The sequence below is a fragment of the Protopterus annectens genome, chromosome 16.part0 (genome assembly GCF_019279795.1).
Source record: "Protopterus annectens isolate FY-2018-M chromosome 16.part0, PAN1.0, whole genome shotgun sequence".
NCBI classification, from domain to species: Eukaryota; Metazoa; Chordata; order Ceratodontiformes; family Protopteridae; genus Protopterus; species Protopterus annectens.
The window spans coordinates 418,829,213-418,844,038 of NC_056750.1; the positions used below are offsets into that span (position 1 = coordinate 418,829,213).

General features: G+C 39.2%; 1 protein-coding gene across 8 annotated transcripts in view; it reads right to left on the minus strand.

Annotated features, from left to right (window-relative positions):
- Positions 1-14,826, minus strand: part of SCAI (suppressor of cancer cell invasion) — a 2,763,600-nt gene that overhangs the window by 614,986 nt on the left and 2,133,788 nt on the right. For all 8 annotated transcript variants that reach the window (XM_044058030.1, XM_044058027.1, XM_044058025.1 and 5 more), the window contains one exon: positions 10,358-10,436. In XM_044058030.1, coding sequence (XP_043913965.1) covers positions 10,358-10,436 — 79 coding nt within the window. The remainder of the gene's footprint in view (positions 1-10,357; positions 10,437-14,826) is intronic.

A 14,826-nucleotide genomic window follows, 5' to 3' on the forward strand; every position in this document is an offset into this window, starting at 1 on the left:
CACACTGATTTTTCTCCATTCAGTTAACAACAGATTATGATTTTCATATTCTGTTACTGAAAACTAAGAGAGCTAAAATAATGCTCTTTTCACAGAAAGACCAACATTTTCTGTCATTTTAAAAGTTAAAGCAAAATACTGATACAGGCAATCATAATTTTCAGATTTTACTGTCTACTTCTCCTAACTAATACTGGGTTATGCAATGTGAAGAATACAGCAGACTATCCAGGTACTATATGTCTTGAAAACATTCGTACGAATAACGTAAAGCAATAAAGAGAAACCTGCATTTGAATGTAGTGTGAAATTCAGGTCAGAATGGACTTTTAAAGTTAACCAACAGCAACATCTGAAAAACAATCAGTCTTCTAACATACATTTATGGCAAAAAGATAAAGTATATCAGCTTCAAATTTCATCATAATTATTTTTAATATTTTCTGGCCCCCATGCCTTTTGACCATCAAACAGCCACCACTGCCCATCAATTCACCATCATTCATTTCCCATCATTGGGGCAACAGTATTTTGAGGTACAGCTATCATACAGTCAGCCACGAGGGGTGTTTCTTTTTGGCCATATTCTGGGACATGGCATTAAGTCAACATCGGGCATGTCCTATGCCCTCGCTATGATGTGCATGTGCTGCCACATACACTGGGCAAGAGCAGATTGACAGGCAGACAACCAAATCCACCCAGGACGAGTGGAATGGCACAAGCCACTTACTCCAATCCTCTCCTGCTTAGCTCTTCCAGCACCCCGGCCACTATATGAACTTGGGTCATAGTCAGGGCTTTAAGCCTCTTCACCACAGAACCAGGCTACTTTCAGCTGAGACTCTGACAGTTGTATGCACACAAATATAGCTATTGTGTAGTCAAGACTACTATTGCTATGAAACATTAACATAAAAGAAAGGATGCATCTATTTGTATAAACTGTACTGCATTAATAATTGTGTAAAATGCATTTTTAATAAGTGCCTTAATTTGACTTATTAGTTAGTTCTTAACAATACCAGCTGGTGGCTGACATGGACACACCTACAACACTGCAGGGGGGAACCTATGCCCTCCCATGATGTGTGTAAGCTACAACAAACATACTCCAAGAGGGCTACCTTCTCCAGTTTGGGAATGACAAGTCTAAGTCTCCTGGTCCTACACCAGGGCCAACAACTCCCTCCTTGTTCTAATACCCAGCTGCTGATGAGTGCTCAGCTTTACTTTTATTTTTTTTCCTGCTCTCCTTTCTTGACCAGACCCATTGCTGACCATCATGCTCATCCTTTCTGGTCACCCAATGAAACTACTCATTTCCTGAGGTGAAATACCTATGAAAAGTTTGTTTCCTGGGGCAAAACTGAGTGAAAAGACAGGGAGCCATTATCCATGTGTTATGGTATCAGATTTTGGGAAAGTGTATTTTGGGAAAGTACTTGTGTGACTGACAACAGTGCAATGGCTTTATTACTGAAAACCACTTTAAGCAAAAATAAGGCAAGACATTTTCTCCACTGATGTGTAACCTTGGAGTTGGTATATATAATTTACAGGGTGTGGGAGGTTTCCTCTTACACGGGGGAGGGGGGTACACAGAACCTTGTCCCCTGCAACAAAAAGCTTAAAAAATTGTGCTCATTGAAAATGTCTTTCAGTGATTATTTTCATTGCTTTGTCCATCTGAGAACAGACCTTTGATGATTACTCATCTAGCCCAGAGACTTTTGTGTTCAACCTCATAATTCCTTGAGCATGCATACAATGTATAAGGAGCTGGGTATGCAATTGGCTTAAGTGATATAAGTTCCTGCCTTTACATGCCATAATCAAATGTTCTGCCTCCCTTACAGAAAAAAGCATCCCAGAATATTCCCATTTTTCAAAAGGGATTTAACCACGGATAGGATTACCCAGACACATGCTCCAAGCCTTATAATTCATCTTGTCCCCATTCTGGCTCCAAAAGGTGTCCAAACTACTTATCAAACCTTGGTCACTGGGCACAGTTAGATCTTTATTCCTCTATGCTAACAGTGCTGGTTTCACTGCTTGTATTAGAATAATATATGTCAGCCTACTGTTAAGAAATTATCACCACATGCATTTCAGAAACTGAAGTTCTTTTTATACGCATCTTTATTTCTTCTTACACAGCATGTTTAAATAAATCACTGACTGAAAATAATGTTACTCCAAATGTAATGACTAAAAATGCACAGAAGGAATTTTCTGATCATCTTTTCCTGAAACATCAAGTTTCCTTATCTAAACTTTACCTTTTCTAAATTCTTTAAGTCTACATTTATAGAGTTACCTCTGCATATTCACCTTAATCAAGAGAGCTTCTCTTGCAGGCCTACCAGAATCCATGGAAGTGGTAAAAGAATGACGTTCACACTGTGATATTTTGTTCTGTCCTGCAACACTCTGAAAGCCTTAATTTTAACTATTTACAACTGCTCATTGTTTTTAACATCTACACAGTATATACTTCTGGGGCAGAAGAGTACCTCCGACATCTCAATTTCTTTATTTATTAGATTACTGCCTCGCTGTAGTGTCATTCAGCTTATTAAATCTATACTGCAGTGATAAAGGTACAAAATGCATTAGTTTTACTCAATAACTATTTGAAATGTCAGGACTCACAATGCCATGTCTCAGAATGTGGAGACATATATAATATTAAGTTTAAGATTGCCATTTCCCAGAATATTCATTTTTCTCTTATCTTAGATAAGTAAAGTGATCTAAGAGTTGGTATATAAGTTTGGGGGATATGGAGAGTTTGCCCCCTACATTGTGGGCTGTCCCTCTGCTAAAACAGGTTTAAAGACGAAGACATACGTTAGATATTTGCTCTTCCCCAGTATTTTTGGTCTTTTTTTTTAACTCATCATTTCAGTACTCGGTATTCTGAGTCCTTACATTTGAATAGGGAGACATTCTACACATACTTGTACATTCAAACCTCAACTAACAAATAGCTTAAAAGCTAAAGTGTATAAGCACTTTTAACAAACTGAATATATATTATATCACCTTTATTTTCTTTTTAGCATGTTTCATAATATCTTATTGACTATGACTGTAAATATCTCACCCTGGAGAAGTGCCAACTCCTATGAATATACTTACTCAGCTGGCCTGTTATTAAATTACTAGTGTATTAAAGGTGTTATATTGTTGATTAATTCTTAGGCTGAACAGTTACATTTTAGTTTTTATTCTTCTGCTTAGTTTTATGGTGGTGCTGCGGTAGCGTTGTCGCCTCACAGTTAGATTCTCAGTTAGAGCGTCTTCTGTGTGGCGACATGTGTGAATGGGCATTCCTTCGTTGAAGGTTGTGCATTAGGCCCAGCAAGCGAGTACGTAAAAATCTACTGCCAATCATTAGTGGACGGGAGTTCCGCTGTGGCGACCCCTAACCGGGAAAAGCCAACAGACACAAACAAACATTTGTACAGAGATTGATTAAAGTTCATAAATTATTTTAACATTTGTTTCATTGAGAAGTGCTAGATATTAATATTTAACATCTTGCTGACAGTTTTCTTTTTTGATTTTATCAGTTTTGTTAGCCATTTGCTTCATATTCATTTATTACAAGTATGAAGTACCATGATCTATTCCACTTAGACAACTGACTAACCTAATCTAAACTTTTTTTAAACAATGTTCATCTTGAAATACTATTTAGTGTGCTGTATTTGCGGCACCAAGGTTCCCTTTTTGCATTATATGTAGCAATCTCCTAAAACAGTACCAGATGAAAAGACTTTCCATTGAATTCTTGGACAAATCTGTTTAAGGTGACCTTGACTTTAATGGTATAAAATATTTTGATGATTTCCTAAGGGTTATCGAATATGGTGAAACTAAACTGGTTTCAGACATCTTAGATCCAGTCATTACTTCTCAGGTTGTGGTTCTTCACTTTTCCTATGCACTAGTATCATCAGACCTCCTTCTAAGTCTGTAGCTTTCTTCTCCTCAAGGGTCTACTCTGGAACTTAACATTACTGTTAATCAAAATGGGCCTAAGGGTAATGCTTTGTGGGATACTAGTTCAGAAACTAGAAACTAGTTCAGAAAAAAGCAAATGCCAAGAAGGAAAGACATCCCTGATCAGTATCAGTAAGAAACTAAAGTCCCTCACAGAATCATCCAAGGCCAACTTCGAAAGAAAAATAGCCAAGGATTCAAAAGATAACCAGAAAGCCTTCTTTAGCTATGTTAAGAATCTAAGTGGCAACTCGCAGATATGCACTGAACTAGTGCAAAATAGCACAAAATATACTGAACCTACTGATATTGCCAACATCCTGGCAGATAGATTCAGTGCAAACTTCACCCCCAAAGGGCCCACAACAAGTGTAGTGTCCCAGAAATCACAGACGCACAGGTGAAAATAGCCCTTTCAAAAGCCAAAAACACAGCATCAATGGGGCCAGATGGTGTCCCAGGCTGCGTCTTGCACGAACTACAGAACGAACTAACCCCCCCAGCTAAACACATTGTTCAACCTCAGCCTCTCCACAGGCTACTTGCCCATAGAATGGTGCACAGCAACGGTTATTCCACTCCACAAAGGAGGGGCCACAACTGACTCTGGTAACTATCGCCCCATAAGCCTGACTAGCCTGGTCTGCAAGGCTATGGAATGCATCATCATGGAACTCATTAACAAAGACATTGGGAACTTCCAAACACTTGACCTGACTCAGTTCGGCTTTGTTAAGGGCAGATCATGCCTACTAAACCTGGTTGACTTCTTCGAGACAGTCACCAAGGCCATAGACGAGGGAATGGTTGTTCACACAGCCTACCTTGACCTCGCAAAGGCTTTTGACACCATTCCCCACTCGGGTATTACAGAAAAACTCAACAGCCTGAACATAAACCCCTACGTCATGAGATGGGTTGTGGACTGGCTTACAGACAGAACTCACATGGTAAGAATAGCAGGCTCCAGGTACAACTCTAAACCAGTCACAAGTGGTGTCCCGCAAGGCTCGATCCTGGGACTCCTACTGTTCGGCATATACTACACTCAGAAGTACAGGCAAACACAGGAGGACTATGGCTAACCAAGTTCGCTGATGACTGCAAACTGGGAGCCATAATTGACTCTCCAGCTGACACGGACATCCTCCAAAAGGGCCTTACTGAGACGGACACCTGGTGTCAAAGTCATGGCCTCAAGCTAAATGCCAAAAAATGCATAGTCATCCCATTTGGGAAAAACAAAACACCCACGAATGACCACATAGGTGGAAGCCCCCTTAATAAAGAAGAGGTAATAAGAGATCTGGGGACCCAGGTAGATAGTAATCTCTCCTTTGACAATCATATTGCCAAAGTAGTTAGGAAATCCTTCTATGTGGCACAGCTAATTACTAAAGGGTTCACATCTAGAAATAAAGAGGTTATAGTGCCCCTCTACTCGTCACTCATCAGACTCATCATAGACTACAATGCCCCATTTGGAATGTACCTCACAAGACACTTCCAACAGCTGGAGAGACCACAAAAGTACCTCACCAACAGGATTACTGGTCTCAAACATATGTCCTATGCAGCCAGACTGAAAAAGTTACGGCTGTACTCAGTGGCATATCACTTACTCAGAGGTGACCTCTGCCTCACTTACAAAGCCATGTCCAACTCAGAATTGATGGACATGCTCCAGCTAAAGAAATCCAAGTCACTGCGAGCCACGTGCTCTAGTGAGCTAAACCTTGCCACAACAATAAATAGAACATGCTGGAGGGATAGATTCCTGTCACAGAGACTCCCCATGCTTTGGAACAAAATTCCAAACTACATTAGGCAGAGCCCCTCACTAACACTCTTCAAGAGAAACCTTGACGAGTGGATGGGTAACAGAAAATATACCACTGAGATCACTTCACTGGCTCTGCTTGACAGACGATCAGTTAATCAATGGGGTGGTGAAAGCCGACACACTCTAGCTAGGCTTATAAATGCCCTTGGGCAGATAGCCTAGTACCGAGCTATGAAACTATACAGGGACAGATTTAGGCCATTTGTCTACACAACTTAGTATTAAAGATGACCTAATTCATTTTAGTGATCTTTTAAAAATAGTATCAATTCCTCAGGGTAATTTTGTCATGGAATATCTATGTTGGGTTCAGTTCCCCAACTGATGCTGTTCACAATCAACATCCATCTTGTCAAAGTGATAAAGCAAGCTTTTTATATATTAAGAAAAATGCTCCAATCAGAATTGCAATTCCTTCTCTCCAGTAACAAAAAGACAAGGCAAGCTCGAGACAGACTGGTGGACAGGTTACCCTGAGCTTAGATGTTACTAGCCTCTGTCTCTTTGTTTAACCTTGACACCAAACTTGGACACGGGCCAACCTGAAGGCTTGGTGTTTTGAAAGTCTTCTACTTTGTTCGAGAACTACTTATGCTTACTCAGTTTTACAGGGAATGCACAATCGTATTCCTCATATTATCAGACAGCATGTTATCGTTTCCTCTCTCTCCTGGGATGTTAACTTACTGATATTAAAGATGCAATCCTCAAACTTAAAGATATTATAAGGTATCAGCTGATTATTTTCTGCTCATCTTAATGATGCAAACTATGAATTAGTAAGCCATTCTGATGGTACAGAGAGATAAAGCCTTGACTACAGCCCAAATAACCTGAGTATGATTAATGGTTTGGGAGCTTGATAGTGCTGGCAGGGAAGATACCCATCCTAGGTGGGAAGGTGTGGAGCCAGTTGTGAGCTGTTGCAGTTCTTCAGGGAGAAGGAATGAAGCTGTTGCCTAGAGACATGTGTGTGGCATGCCAAGCCACTGCCTGCTGGTAACATTCATCAAATATGTACATGGAAGAATGCACTTGCACAAGGGAAGAATAGTTGCTCCCACAGTGATACAGTCCATAGTCCCTCTACCTAGAGGATGCTGGCAAGGACACAAGTACCTCTTTTGATTGCCTAAATGATGCCCTCCTCTGGACTGCCATGAAAAATGGGCTCAAGTCCAAATGAGGAGGTTTGATGGTTGGTAGTTGTTGGGGGTGAAAAGCATATAGGAAAAAAATAGTTGACACAACTATGTTTATATTCTATCACGCCTACAACAAAAGTAAAGCATTTACTCTGCAGATATCCTCCATCTCTCTGTTTTCCCCCAAGGTACTAAAGGATTGCTTGTAATTATAATTGCCAAATTAAACATCTTTCTGTGTAATACAAAACTAACTACTGGAGCATATTTGCCACAAACCTAGGTTTTTTTGCCAAGAAAAAATACCACTTAGGCCACCATGGAAATAAGCTTATCTCTAAACTTACAAAACCTACTAATATCTATTTCTTCTCATCCCAAGCTCTAAACAACACAGTAAGTAGATGCCATATGAAGGAATTAACTCTCAATAAAAGCAATTGTCAAAAGTCTGAATAATATAATTACAGAACTGACTAGCCTGGGTGTTTATGAGAATCTTTTGGTTTTGGTGGTTGAACTATGGATCCAGCTGGGTAACCCACTATTAAATAAGCCGGAGTACACAGGCTATAATAAAGCTAGAGGGAAAAGAAGTGACAGTAGTGCATCAATCGTCATTAAGCAAGATCTGCACTTATCTCTACAGTACAATCCTGATGGGGTAGGGATTGTGAGCACTAATATAAGCTCCTCAAATAACCTCTTATCCATTACTGGCTTTTATACGAGTCCCAACATAGAGTTTGCTAAAGCTGATACCTTTATGGTCCTTCTTGCTGAATGTTTTAACATGGAATTCCATATTCTAACTAATGACAAATTTCCCTCATTTCAAATGACCACATATTTCTACTTAAAGTACCAAAACATTGTTTTTCTGGACACTATCTCAAATAATAGAGAGTACTACTGGATGGGTTAACTCACTTGATGTAACCATTGTTCAACCTTTTGTAAAACTTTTGAGTATGCCTACTGGTCTCCCATTAACTCATTCCCTCCAGTACAGCTCTTTTGACTGTGTACCTTTAACTGCCAGTGGGTGCGGCTTCAGCCTTGAAAAAATGAAGTCATCACCTTTGAGGTCTTACAAATACTTACTGACAAAGATGAAATATCAATACAACTGTGTTTGCCATCATGTATGCTTCAAGATAAAATATTCTGATTCACTGTATGTGGCATGGTTTTGGAATTATTAATGCAAGTATGAACAAGCAATATTTGATGCATAGAGGTGCAGCAGAAATGCCTGGAGGTGCACTCGGTTGTAATAAGGTGCAAACAAATATTCAAGAAATGAACAACTCTCTACAAGTCAGGGACTTTAAATGGCTGACTATAACACTACTACTGAAAATACGGCTCAGTGGTCTATTGATTTTTTGCGATATGACAACCAACAGAATGCCTTTGATTAAGTGCTTAAAAGACCAGACTGAGAATTATAGCACACTAACAAATCCAACCAAAAGAATCAGTAATAGACCACCATGTTGGAACTGTAAATTACATAAATTACACAATCGAAAAAAGGTATTACTAGAGAATATACAAACATTTTCCAAATTATGTTAAAAAATTACGGTTACAACTGAGGTCTGGAAAACTCAGTAAGGAAGTCTATTCCGGTAAAGGTAAGATACCCTTAAGTCTTGAAACTGAATGTTTTTTTTTTTTTGCTGTTAGCAAAACAAATGTCTTCAGATATGCCAACTATTAATTATGTTCATAATGAAAACATTAGTCTACTTGGTCTATACTCAACCCTCACCACATCCAGCAGTACCACCTTTTCTCTTAACTAGCACAGATTCTGGCCTGGACAAAGTACTATGACAGCACTTTGGTCCCTAACTGATGACATCCAGCAACACATTGATAAAAGCCATATTATGGGTGCACTATTTATAGATCTGACAAAGGCATTCAACCTCACTGACAACTATCTTCTTCTATAAAAACTAACTACAACTGGTATCAGCCCAGACAGAACTCCCTGGTTTAAAAACTTCCTCAATTGCAGACACTTCAAAGATAAACTAATATCCACCCAATCAGAATCTGCACCTATTATCAACACTGCACCACAAAAATCCAACTCTGAGATCACAACATATTAGAAAAAAAGCACAATTGCATTTTATACAAAATCTATTTTTCCTCCAATATATGGCAGTATTTTAATGGAGACAAAATACAAAAGTTGCAAAGAGCATGCATTCATTTTCTGATTATCGGTTTAGTCCAATTCAATGTCACACCTACCACTAAGGAGGCAGAAGACAAAGAAGCTATTTCTGAAATGGGCACAAATCCACCACAGATCACACACACACATGCTCTGGTATATAAATGGCATACAAATCTATTTACAATTTGGAAGACAGACGATTCACTTATAGCATGTTCTTGGGATGTATACGAATGTCAGCGCATCTGATGAAAGCCCATATAGATGTACTGATGTGTAAATGAACTGTGAGGTAGCAACACAGTCTGTGCTATCCCTTATCAAAATATTTTCCTTCTACGTATTTAAGATAATTCCTATCCTATATAATATTTCTGCATTATGCATCGCAATCAAAATGTGAACTGGATGCCTTTTAAGTTGAAATCAGTCAGCCCTCTGCATGTATGGCTATTACACGACTCAGAAACATCAGAAGACTACAAAAATATGGTAGAGCCAGCAAACAGTGGACAGTAATCTGTTTATTGATGGAGGATGGAGAAAAACAAACCGGTTTCGGCCTTTAAGCCTTCATCAGTGTCTGCTAACATGCTGTCCACTGTTTGCTGGCTCTACCATGTTTTTGTTGCCTTTTAAGTTACCAAAAGACTCAATCATTTCACAAACATATTATTATTTGTCAATACACAAAGTTACAGCTTTTATGTTTAAGTCAGGTTAGGGATAGATCTATAAAACACAATTCACTGAGTGTGTGTGTTTCAATGAACAAGAATCACAACTGATAATTTACTGAAAGACTGAAAAGAAAATACTTCTCTCAAAATCCAAACCCTCAACAATGCTTCTATGTTGGGGCCAATCACTATATCCTGGAAAAGAAAAATAATTAGCTTTACTAACAAAATAAAAATAATTTTCTTCCTTCAATGTATGTCAGATACAATCTGGGAGAATTCTGATTTGGTAGAATCTATTTTGATAACACAGTTTGAAACCATGCTTCAACGCCGTCCTGCTCCAAATTAAAATACACAGCATTAAAAGTTAACTTTTCTTCAGAAAACTGTTATATTTAATTGTAATTTTGCTTATTTAAAAAAAGAAAAAGAAAACCAAGCCCCATTCATGACAAAAAGCATTCCTTTATTGTACCTTCATAATCAGAACGACCTGTAGGAAATACGCCTGTCGCTGACAAATAAATCAACAGAACACTGTTGGAGGGCAGCTCCTAAAATTTAAAAATCAAAAATATCAGTTACTGATAAATACTTAAATCCATCTAAAGAAAAGAAAAATAATGCATCATTACATGAACATTCAGTTTACAGAATATTAATTTTTCATGAGAAAAATTTGCTTAAAAGGAAACATCTTTATATTGCAGTAATGCATACTTTTCTTGCTTCAATATATGTCAGATACAGTCTTGTATAAAAGAAATACATTTTTGTCAAATTTTGCTCATTTGTTCACATCTTCCCTGTGCCTGGCGTGGACACCTTTCAACTACAAGACCCATCTGGTCCTGCAAAGCTGATATGTTTTTTTTTCTTATTCTGTCTCAGTGCTATTTAACACTTATGTGTTGCATTTATTGATTTTGTTGAATTTATCACTATTTTTTTAGCCTGCACTTGTTAAAGAAACACTATCTGCTTGTTACTGTACTACTCTTAGGTTGTTTTTTTCTAACCACCTCTTCTACTCCAAAAGCTGTGCTGAGTTTGCCAAAGTTCTCCTGAGTCTGCCAAAATATTTCTAAGTTTTGCAAAGTTTTTCTGTGTTGTTGTAGCTCTCTTACGTTGTGCACTGTTTTCTGTATTTTGTTGAACATTTCTCAGGGTTAGTGAACTTATTTCCAAGGATTCCTGATACTGCAGGAATTCTGACTTTTGTTGTGAAGCATTTGTTAGTGCACTTGAGCTGAAAACCAGTTTGTTTTACATTAAGAGGGTTATTTTGCACTCTGGTAGGAGAAGAACTGAATTCAATCCATCCAAGCTGGAAACTGCTTGTGGGAAGTTTATTGTGTTTTTATCTGACTGACCTGAGGGATTAACTGTATAAAAAGTCTTTTATCCTGCTGGTATAAACACTTCTCGTTTGCGCAGTGTACAAACATAGTTCCTCGTGCCTTGTATATAAGCAAACCTCTCCAGTTTAAAATCCTGTATAGAAAATGCTCTCCATAGTCTCCCATTGTTCACAGCTGCTAGAATAACTGCCAGTTTGTGCAGAGGGCAGTAATGCAGGTCATCTAACTGGAGCTTCTCAACATTTGGCAACTTTTGCCAGAGGTCTGGAGAGATTCTGCTAAAATTCAAAGGATCCACTGCTAAAATAAAAAAAAGTACTTTCTGAGTTTTCTTTGCTGACTGTATTTTATCATTTTGCTGATTTTTACTGTATTCTTCTACAATTTAAAAGCTGTTTGGTTGCCTTAAGTAGCTAGAACATAGCACAGACTACATTCATATCTGCTGAATCTACACTTTATTGTTACCCTTGAGCACTGTCCAAGCCATCTTATATTAGGAAGGCCCTGCCTGCACACTTGTGGCAGAAGTGTATAGTCTGAGCCTCATGTGAGTTGGAGATTACTGGAAGAAAGCTGACTGTGTGCTTTCCCATTGGTAATTTAGCTTAAAAGTGTTTAATTTTGCCTGTATTTAAGTCTCACATTTGCACAGGTTTACACTCTTTTAACGTCACTGCTCAATGTTTGGTGATTTTTGGCAGAGGTCTGGAGTGATTCTGCTGAAATCCAAAGCACCCACTGCTAAAATCAAAAAAATATGTACCTTGTGAGTTTCCTTTGCACTTTGCTGACTGCATTTTATCATTTTGCTGTTTTTTTCTTGCACTTTAAAAGCTGTTCTGTTGCTTTAAGCAGCAAGTAGATAGCATAGCCAAGATTCATATCTACTGACTCTAGACTGTATTGTTACACTTGAGCACTATTCTAGCCATCTTACATTAGAAGAGCCCTGTCTGCACCCTGGTAGCAGAAGTATGTAGTCTGAGCTTCATCTGAGTTGGACATTACTGGAGGAAAGCTCAATGTGTGCTTTCCCATTGGTAGTTTAACTTAAAAGTGTTTTATTTCGCTTGTATTTAAGCCTCGCATTTGCGTGTAGTTGCGCGCCATGAAATGGGGCTCAGCAGTGCCCTGCATAGATGCAAACACCTTGAAAGACAATTTTCTCCTAGACATCTGCTAGTGAACCCTCCAAAGCTTCCCTACTGCAATGCTGGAAACTCAACTGCACACTGAGAAGCGTTGCCATAGTTTTCACCCCTAGCTTTCAATACAATAAGCCCCTTTGTTAATCCTAGAGCAAAATCTGGTCAAACTAGCCCACTCCCTGATAGTAGTTACAGTAAAAACCTGCCACAATGGATGGTTGGTTTCCAACCACTTCTCTGGAAAGCTTGACTGACATGCGCCTCCTGAGGCAATGTAGTAACTACCTCATGTATACCGGCTACCACTTACTCCTAAAACAAATACAATATGTGAGAGGTGAATTATGAATTTGGAATCAATTCTCTCACGTAACAACAAATCAGACATCAAACAGGTTGTCAGCACACACACATCACCTCTCATACAAAACAAGATCACAACACATAAACCCACATAAATAGAGGTACTCAATAGAAGCCTACCAAAAGATCAGAGACCTCCCAAGCACAAACCACTTGCACACACTGGAAAGCAATTAGAATCCACTACTAAAACATCTTGTTCCTTTTCTTTCAGATACCTTGCTGCTTCTAATCTGACAAACGACTGGATATACACCATGCTACCACCACCGCTACAAAAACTTTTGTACTGTTTTTCCCAATACTCTACTACTCTCAATCTCTCAATGTACTGCATATATAAGTACTAACAGAAATGTAAAACTCTGCCAACAACACGCTGAAATTACTCTGTAACAAACTTGTATATAGTCCTGATAACAAAATGTTAATATCTGACACTGTACTGCTTATAAAACTACTACCACAAATATAAGACTCTGCCTCCCACATGCTGAAATGAGTCTATAATATACTTGTATATAGTACTGATAACATGATGTTAATATTTGACTATTGCATGCTCGACTGTATTCATAGATGTAATGAAATCCTAACCTGTATTGTACTGTATCTGGAGCTTTTCTCCCCGTGCCTCCGCTGAAAAAGGACCTGTGTCCAGTCAGACTTTCACGGTTAGCAAAAGTAAAATAAATAATAATAAATAAATAAAAATAAATGGCAACACACACACACATACACACCAGTGCCTCAGCAAATCAGCCTGTAAGGCAAAACACCTCAAAACCACATGTCCTGGTCATAGGGACTCCATAGTAAGACAAACAGACGTCCCCCTCACAAGGCTGGACAAGGAGACGGTCACGGTCAGCTGCCTGTCAGGTGCCAGGATCTGACAAATGATGTACACACTCAAGTCACTCAACAATTACCATTATAACTCTGTTATAGTACATTGGGGTGAATGACTTGAGATGTGTCTCTCTGGAGTATATGAAGAGAGACATGACTGGACTCTCAGACTGCGTGTCCCAGGCAGATATGTCCCTAGCCCTAAGCAACATTCTACCTTCACCCAGGATGGTGCCACAATATATACAAAAAATGATTGAGTTCAACAACTGGCTTGGCTTCTGCTGTCAATCCAGGGTGATCCATTATCTGTCAGCATGGTAAGACATGGTTGACAAACCATGCTGTTTTGCCAGAGATGGTCTTCACTTGTCTCCTCTAGCCTTTCAAATACAAGCAAAGGTGCTTGCCCCCTTCCCTTGGCTCCTTTTTTAGGTAATCTACAAACAACAAAACTTCCAACATTAAAAATTCCACTCTTGATAAACTCAACGTTATGCAGCTTAATGCTAGCAGTCTAAACAGGAAACTGCATTCCCTGGAAGTACTCCTCACCTTGGAAGATGCCGATGTCTGTGCAGTCACTTGGACATAGTTCAAGGTCAGAGAGAGCACCCCGGCCATGCAAGGCTACACAATGTCTTCCATACGTTCAGACCCTAAAATGAGCATGAAAGAACCAAAGGTGGAGGTGCATCCATTTTCATTAAAGCCAAATACACTTCCAGAGTGGTAAACAGTATGACTCTCTTGAGCTACCCCAGGTCCAGCTAACTATAGGTAAAATACCCTACCACATTATTGCTAGCTACATGTCCCCCACCTTGAACCAAGAAAAGCAAACCGCCTACCTGGGCTTACTAGAACCACTCACTATACCAGCTAAACACTATGGTCATGGGAGATTTCAACTATCCTCCTATCGATTGCGTGACATACACACGCGCAAACATGCTTGCCCTGAGGTTCCTGGACTTTCTCAATACAAATGCCCTGGAACAGCTAGTCTGCAACCCCAGAAGGGGCTCATATGTCTTAGACTTAGTACTCACCAGCATGGGGGGGGGGGTCACTGCACTACCCCCTGTGCTGCCCTCCCTGTTATGGTCAGACCATAAATATGTCTCGTTCAAAGTAAAAATCAGACCTGACACCCCCACAGGATCAACAAAACATCAACCGAAACTTGGAACTATAGACCCATAAGCTGAACCAGC